Here is an 8,582-nt window from a genome sequence, read left to right as displayed (position 1 = left end):
GGGGACTGAATGCGACTGCCGGGGAGTCACCGTGGATCCCAGCGTGAGTCAGCAGGGATCGACACGGTGTCTGGGCCGGAGGAGGGTAAGTATAGACCAGACATTTTACCCCCACAATCCACGTCATACCCCCAGTATCAATGTCGGCATGGAGTTGATTCTATAGTGTGGCGAGCACAGCGAGCCACTGAGCCCAAAGTGTGGCGCCCACCACACTTTATAAAATTAATTCCACGCTGACGTGGATACTGGGGGTATGACGTGGATACTGGGGGTATGACGTGGATACTGGGGATAAGACGTGGATAGTGGGGATATTAAGCATTGTGTATTTTTAGGGCTCCAGAGCCACTTAGGTAGTTTACGTAGCCAGTATAGTGCTGTATTAGTATTCTCAATACACCAATACGTACACTATGTAATGGGCGCCCTGATAATACACAAGTACCCTCCAAGGCTTAGTACATAGATCCCTTTGTCTGTCTCCACTTTCCAAGCATTGATAAACCTTCCCCCATGGTATATAATATGTTTATGGCTAGGTTGCCTCCTGTGTGCTACAGTATAAGTAAATCAACACACGGACATCCAGAGTCACAGAACGTATTCATATAAGATACTTTCAATTTATTCAAATAATTAAGATTTTCTATTAGATTTACATATCATTTACATAAAATCTTACATCTTGTAATTGTCTCCAAAATTGGCTTTGTCGGATTTAAGTTAAAAATAAAGAAGTATTTTGTAACAGGAACACTGTTGGCTTCTTCACGTCGGGTTACCAGTAACTCCGTTTCCTCTCGCAGAGATGACGAGCGGAAGTTTAGCAGCATACGGTTCCGTCTTGTTGCTTCACGGGAAAAAGACACTGTTTTTTTTTTTTGCCGATGTTCATTTATTCACTATGGTGTCTGGAGCATTTCCCAGCTTCATCCTGCGCTTCACAATTCCACAATGCGTTACGGTAACCAGTATTTGTCCTCTTGAGTTTCACAGGCCAAACGCAACAATAGCTCTGTGCGTCTCTTCCACTGAGCTTTGGCGTCAGCGAGTGACCCGCTCCCTAACCTGAAGGCAGAGGTGACAGCATCTCTAGGTGCTTATAGAATTGAACGGCGGGCGCTGGGCGGTGGCATCAGAGCAAGCCGCTCCACAGGTTGAAGCAGGCAGTGTTAATAACAGACTCCAGGTGGTGGTATGTGGACACCAGCTGGGGTAACGGGTTCTCGCTGTTCTGTGGCTGTTCCGGAAACGGTTCTCGGAATACGACCTTCAGGCTCTGTGATCATGAAAGCATAAAATTAATAGAAACAATGACCTAACCCAGTGGTTCCTAACTTTTTTGTCTCCTGAACCCCTTGATTATGCTTTTCATTTAGGAGTACCCCCTCCTCTCAATTTTAAATATCAAGAGTACTTCGGAGGGGAGTGGAAGTGAGCTGTATCCGTGTCCTTATATAAAGGCGTATGAGAGGAGTAGTGTGTGGTCAGGGTCCCTCTGTCTAGCCTCTGGCTATAGATTGTAAGCTTGCGAGCAGGGCCCTCCTACCTTTTTAACTGTCTGTAACTACCCAGTTTGTTGTATCACGGTTTCCAATTGTAAAGCGCAACGGAATTTGTTGCGCTATATAAGATACTGTTTATAAATAATACTGTCTCTGGGGTTCCCACCAACTCCCTGTGCTTCCTTCACCCATGTCAGTGCTGAAATCTTAGCGCAGGTTGCTCCCAGTGGTTAAATGATCGGGCAAAAGCACGAGGAGATGCTGAAGACAGAACCGGAAGGGCTGAAACGTGGTTAATCTCCATAGCAATGGAAGACTACTTCCGCCATTACCAATATTATTTTCAAGTACCCCAGGCTGGGAACCACTGACCTAACCTATTGCTTTTCCTTGCAACCCACTGACGTGATGGCCTGTTTAACCCAAACAAAGGCAAGGTCAAACTTTCCACAAATAAATTACCCCTGTGATACATGGTGTGTTAAACCTCAGACTCAAGGCCACCAATGTAGTTGGAAATAAACAATGTGGACTTTTAGACATACTGTAAGCGACACACGCTTGAGCTCCTGTGGACGTGATCGAATAAACGTGCAACATACAACAAGCACAGCTGGAAAAAAAATGCCCCCCTTTGTACTCCACAATAAGAGCAGCGGGAGAAGGTTGCTTAATTAACAGACACAAAGGCAAATTGCAATTAGCAGTGTCAGTTACACACTGGACCTCACGCTGTGCTCAAGTTAAGAGACATGAACAGCCGTCAGCGACTACAGCGCTAAGGGAAAGGGTAAATATATAATGGTATTCGGAGACCCTCATTCATTTTCTCTTTCTCCCTAGCCCTTCAGGGCCGTTAATTAAACAGTGAACGTAATTTAACAGGAAAAAAAAAAAGTGCTTACAATTTTTTTTTTTTTTTGCGTAAACTTTTTTTTATTTGTATTATTATTTTCACTGACAATTTAGCAATAGTTGACTATTTAGATGACAAATGGCTAACGCAGGCAGTTTCAGCACGAGATTAATTTGTAATCCTCAAAGGTTTATGGGGGGAACATATTCTGCAGATCCAAAGACAGACGTATTTTTGAAAATTTCATCTTTGAAGATAAATTTATTCTGCATAAGAAGTCACAATGTGAGCTTTGATTTCCTCTAATACGATAGGAGTTTAGACGCTGGCAGCTCTGTTTAATGTATTTCTATGGCTTGCGCGCACAAAAGATTAAACGTGACATTTTCATATACAAAGAAAACCCCGAATCGTTAATTATGCCGAGGACTTATTTTCCCGCTGAATCCAGAAGGCTAGAGAGAAAGAATTAAAGTCACAAAAGTTGGGAGTGTCGGGACTGCGTATGGTTTTACAATGGCTCGTTGATCCCTACTATTCCAAATATAATAGGCCCGTTTGTCATGTCAAGTCAAATACTAAGTTAATACAAAAACACAACTTACCGTTTTACCAGTATGCGTATCTAGAAAAACCAGTACAAAGCAATCGGTGAATTTCTGATTGAGGACCACCTTGGTTTAAAAAAAAAAAAAAAATACATTAATAAAGCACATGATAGGAGGTTTTTTTCCTATACATAAATTACAGTCCTTTGCTTGCGCACCTTTAAATAAATATTCACAGCTGGTAATAACATAGTATGCCAAACATTCCTATTAATGTGTCCGAAATAGTGTGCCAGCTTCTCTGCAGCAGAGGTTAATTCACTCTGAAACGCGTCAAGCCCGCTGTACTCACTCTGAAATGCTTCAAGCCCGCTGTACTCACACTGAAACACGTCAAGCCCGCTGTATTCACTCTGAAATGCGCCAAGCCCACTGTACTCACACTGAAATGCGTCAAGCCCGCTGTACTCACACTGAAACGCGTCAAGCCCACTGTACTCACACTGAAACGCGTCAAGCCCACTGTACTCACACTGAAACGCGTCAAGCCCGCTGTACTCACACTGAAACGCGTCAAGCCCGCTGTACTCACACTGAAATGCGTCAAGCCCGCTGTACTCACACTAAAACGCGTCAAGCCCGCTGTACTCACACTGAAACACGCCAAGCCCACTGTACTCACTCTTAAATGCGTCAAGCCCACTGTACTCACTCTGAAACACGGCAAGCCTACTGTACTCATTCTGAAATGTACCAAGCCCACTGTACTCACTCTGAAACGCTTCAAGCCCGCTGTACTCCCTCTGAAACGCGCCAAGCCCACTGTAATCACTCTGAAACGCGCCAAGCCCACTGTAATCACTCTGAAACGCGCCAAGCCTGCTGTACTCCCTCTGAAACATGCCAAGCCCACTGTAATCACTCTGAAATGCATCAAGCCCACTGTACTCATTCTGAAATACGCCAAGTCTACTATACTCACTCTGAAATGCGCCAAGCCTGCTTTACTCACTCTGAAACGCATCAAGCCCATTGTACTCACTCTGAAACACACCTAGCCCGCTGTACTCACTCTGAAACATACTCAGACAAGTAGTTTTATTATTGTACTCTTTTCTGTATTTCTTAAGATTTTTGCTTCACACTTATTAAATTGTGCACGCTCACTCACATTTAGGGCCTGATTCAGAGCAATATGTAGGGACGGTTGAATTCAGAATTGACCAATTCTTTTGCTACTGCATATGTGGAAAAATCCCTAAAGGATTGCACAGTGCATGCGTAACAGGTGACCATTCAGATGTATATGGAGATGGTTCATCTTATCGGCGCGTCATTGAATTTTTTGATCAGTCGTTCAGTTTGGAAGCCATACTCAGATGGTACATCTGCACCTGCCATAGGGCTGGTACAAGGTATAACAAATGGTCAGGTGGTATTACAGCATTTACGGTGGGTGGATTCAGGCCTTGCACAGTCATAGGCACAGCTGTACACCAGGGATGGGGTTTGTAGCGGAATGAGAAAATAGTAGAAGATGGGGTCAGCCACCAAAAGATGCGTCTGTGTCCTCTGGACACTAATTGTGCTCTATTAAAAAAGGAATGCACGTCAAAAACACACCAGCTTTTAATTGATATATGTGTCGAATTAGACCAGGGGTGAGGGAGCTCTGGCCCGCAGGCCGTAAACGGCCCCTGTAGCCAGTGTGAGTGGCCCACCCACCCGGTGGCTTGGCCAGAAGTCAAGTAATGGGGAAATCTCGCGAGAGGGCGGCAGTTCTCACGAGATGCACCAGCAGGAGACTGGGAGACCTGATCAGCGGCAGCTGCTGGAGTGTGGCCTCAAGGCTCAGTTCCTGCCCCGTTGCCAAGGCAATGTTCCTGCGGCAATGTTCCTCTGGAATTCGGGGAGCTTCGGCGTAAGATTGCAAGAGGGCAGAGGTCAGGAAGGGGGGGGAATCGACAGGAGGGGGGCAGTCGGGACTGGCTGCTGCCCTTGAGTGGTGAGTGTTGCTAGGTTTGTCCTGCCCCAGAAAATCCTACCACTCAAGGGGTTAATTCAACAAATAAGGACAAGAAGGGAATAGTTAAGGTGCATACATACGATTAGATATGCCATTCGATTTCTACTACATAGTCTTCCCTGGCAAGACTATTTCTCTTTTCGATTTCACTTCTATAAGCAAAATCGAATACAAAAAATTGAACAGAAAAATAGTCCATATCTCACCGTGTGTATCCTCTATTAATCTGCTATGGGAACCAGACTGTACTTACCAGGTACTGCGTGCTGCTCTCTGCGCTGTGAAAGTGGCGGCAGCTCTGGGGAAAGCGGCTCAGCAGGACTTTGATAAGACTCTGATACCACTGAACACTCATCGAGAGGAGGAAATCCTGATGCAGAGAAAGCAGGGATAATATCACACGTCTCATTCAGAACAATCCTGTATGCACAGAATGGTAACGCTGCTGTATAGGGCCAATAGCACAAATCCAGAGGAAGCAGCACAGGACATATGTAACTGGTACTACTGAGGACATCTGTAACTGGCACTACTGGGGACATGATAGGTAACTGGCACTACTGGGGACATGATAGGTAACTGGCACTACTGGGGACATGATATGTAACTGGCACTACTGAGGACATCTGTAACTGGCTCTACTGAGGACATCTGTAACTGGCACTACTGGGGACATGATATGAAACTGGCACTACTGAGGACATGATACAGTATGTAACTGGCACTACTGAGGACATGATACAGTATGTAACTGGCACTACTGGGGACATGATATGTAACTGGCACTACTGGGGACATGATATGTAACTGGCACTACTGGGGACATGATATGTAACTGGCACTACTGGGGACATGATATGTAACTGGCACTACTGGGGACATGATATGTAACTGGCACTACTGGGGACATGATATGTAACTGGCACTACTGGGGACATGATATGTAACTGGCACTACTGGGGACATGATATGTAACTGGCACTACTGGGGACATGATATGTAACTGGCACTACTGGGGACATGATATGTAACTGGCACTACTGGGGACATGATATGTAACTGGTACTTCTAGGGATATGATATGAACTGGCACTACTGTGGACAGAATATGTGACTGGCACTACAGTGGACAGGATGTGCAACTTGCACTACTGGGGACATGACATGTAACTGGCACTACTGGGGACATGATATGTAACTGGCACTACTGGGGACATGATATGTAACTGGCACTACTGGGGACATGATATGTAACTGGCACTACTGGGGACATGATATGTAACTGGCACTACTGGGGACATGATATGTAACTGGCACTACTGGGGACATGATATGTAACTGGCACTACTGGGGACATGATATGTAACTGGCACTACTGGGGACATGATATGTAACTGGCACTACTGGGGACATGATATGTAACTGGCACTACTGGGGAACATGATATGTAACTGGTACTTCTAGGGATATGATATGAACTGGCACTACTGTGGACAGAATATGTGACTGGCACTACAGTGGACAGGATGTGCAACTTGCACTACTGGGGACATGACATGTAACTGGCACTACTGGGGACATGATATGTAACTGGCACTACTGGGGACATGATATGTAACTGGCACTACTGGGGACATGATATGTAACTGGTACTACTAGGGATATGATATGAAATGAACTGGCACTACTGTGGACAGGATATGTAACTGGCACTACTGGGGACATGATATGTGATTGGCACTGTGGACAGGATATGTAACTGGCACTACTGGGGACAGGATATGTAACTGGCACTACTGGGAACTGGCACTAAATATGTCCAAGAAAATTATTGCCTGGCATTCAAATTCACTACCCGAGATTGTACACAAACTTTTTAAGACCTTGTTTCATGCACCATAATTGTGTGTATTTCATGTGTTTCATGTGTTTATACCACATAAATGCAGCAAACATCATTCAAATACGAAAATACAGAATAATCCGTTGTCCAAAAATTCATCTGGTCCTGAGCATTTTGGATAAGGGATACTGAACCTGTATAACATACACACAATAGTCCAGGAACAACATCAGCTTTAATTCCTACATTGTAAAAGCATGGTCCCATGTCTTGCACTGATGATATCTAATAGGAGTGAAACCATTCTGTACACACTGGATATGTGGTGCTCCAGGTCCGGCAGTATCTGTGCACCTGTAAATGTGTGTTTAGCCAAATACAACATAGAAGCAGTGTTGTGTATGTAAATCCCTAAAGTCTTCACGAGGAATTAAAATGTGCTGCGACGGTGGTGCTTCGGTCATGGCGCATAGGTCAGTGCATGTGCGATTATTAACAATGCAAATGTTGGTGATGCATGGTGGAATGCACCGGCGGACTTTAGTGCATCCCATATACAATTGTATACAGTATATCACAAGTATAAAAGTGTATACTGTATATCACATTAATATATCCCCTCATTATAATGTATTGCGCTAAAGTCCTGTGCCCATCTTACCAGCTGTGGGTCGATCTCTGCCACACTCCTCCCGTGCACGGCATCAAGCAGTTCCTTCAGCTCGCTGGAGCTGAGCTTCCCCAGCCGCAGTTTGTCAGAGGAGAGTGGCTCCAGGAGGTACAGGCGTTTCCATAGGTTATCTCTGCGGCAATGGCACTTGGCGAGCTGCACCATCTCAATCAGCTGCCTTTTAGCGGCACTCACTTCTGTACCAAGCAGCGGGAACAGATGTGGATTACACTGGGTGCCAGAACCATTCCTGTCCGGCTCTCCCTCTAGGACATCTTCCTGGTTCTCCAGCTCCGTCCTATGGCACTTTTCGAGCTCTGTGTCCCCGTCCAGGTCCTGCGCATCCCTCTGAAGCTTTGGTGGTTTTTTGAAGCGTCGCATATCAGCGGTGAGACGCGGAAACAGCTCGCGCTGGCTCGTCATAATGACATAGAAGCGAAGTCTGACAAGACAAAGAGGGCAGAATATGACGTTACACAAGGGGGAAGAATATGGTGGTTACTCCGTGTCGTACATGGATATAAAAGGGTCACCTATGAAATGAATCGGTTGAGTCTTGTGAAGCCATTTTGTAGAATTACAATTAAGGCGCACGTTGGGCACGGCTCTCTCGTGCCACGGATCTTGCGCCAAATGGTGTATTGAGGCTAGATGTAGGAGGACATATCGCAATAAAAGTTGTTTTTACTTCAGAGGGCATTCCTGACAGATTTTACCTCAGGAAGTGTCTCTCCTGCTCGGTCTGCTCCTCGAACGGCACAGCATTGTGGCACACCAACAGGGAAACGTCAAAGTCGTCGTGGTGTCGGGCACCCTCTGAGTCCTTGTATGAACCCGAGCTGTCAGACACAAGAATGATCAATGAAAAGGGCGTTGAGAGGGAAATCCTTTTTTTTATCCATTTTTATTTACATGATAGGACAACTGGGAGTTTTTTTACTAAAAATGTCTCAAAAAGCGAACATGGGGTTGTTGCCCTTAGCAGTCTAGCTATGGTTTTCAAGGGTTCCGGATGATCAGTCTACAGTAATTAGGGTGACGGTCGAGGTCGGCAGGTACAGTTAATTGACATGCAAAAGGTTGTCTGGTTGAAATGGCTGGCATAACAATAGTTGACACTCATGGTAAACA

General features: G+C 45.3%; 1 protein-coding gene across 4 annotated transcripts in view; it reads right to left on the bottom strand.

Annotated features, from left to right (window-relative positions):
• Positions 1-612: 612 nt before the first annotated feature.
• SZT2 (SZT2 subunit of KICSTOR complex) overlaps positions 613-8,582 on the bottom strand; it is a 140,664-nt gene continuing 132,694 nt past the window's right edge. For all 4 annotated transcript variants that reach the window (XM_083157531.1, XM_083157532.1, XM_083157533.1 and 1 more), the window contains 5 exons: positions 8,168-8,290; positions 7,443-7,893; positions 5,192-5,308; positions 2,970-3,038; positions 613-1,282 (listed from right to left, as the gene is read on the bottom strand). In XM_083157531.1, the coding sequence (XP_083013657.1) occupies positions 1,139-1,282; positions 2,970-3,038; positions 5,192-5,308; positions 7,443-7,893; positions 8,168-8,290 (904 nt within the window). In that variant the 3' untranslated portion in view covers positions 613-1,138. The remainder of the gene's footprint in view (positions 1,283-2,969; positions 3,039-5,191; positions 5,309-7,442; positions 7,894-8,167; positions 8,291-8,582) is intronic.

The sequence above is a fragment of the Crinia signifera genome, chromosome 8 (assembly GCF_055691185.1).
Source record: "Crinia signifera chromosome 8, ASM5569118v1, whole genome shotgun sequence".
Taxonomy (NCBI): Eukaryota; Metazoa; Chordata; class Amphibia; order Anura; family Myobatrachidae; genus Crinia; species Crinia signifera.
The sequence above is the reverse complement of the archived record's forward strand: the minus strand, read 5'-3'. Positions and strand labels throughout refer to the sequence as shown.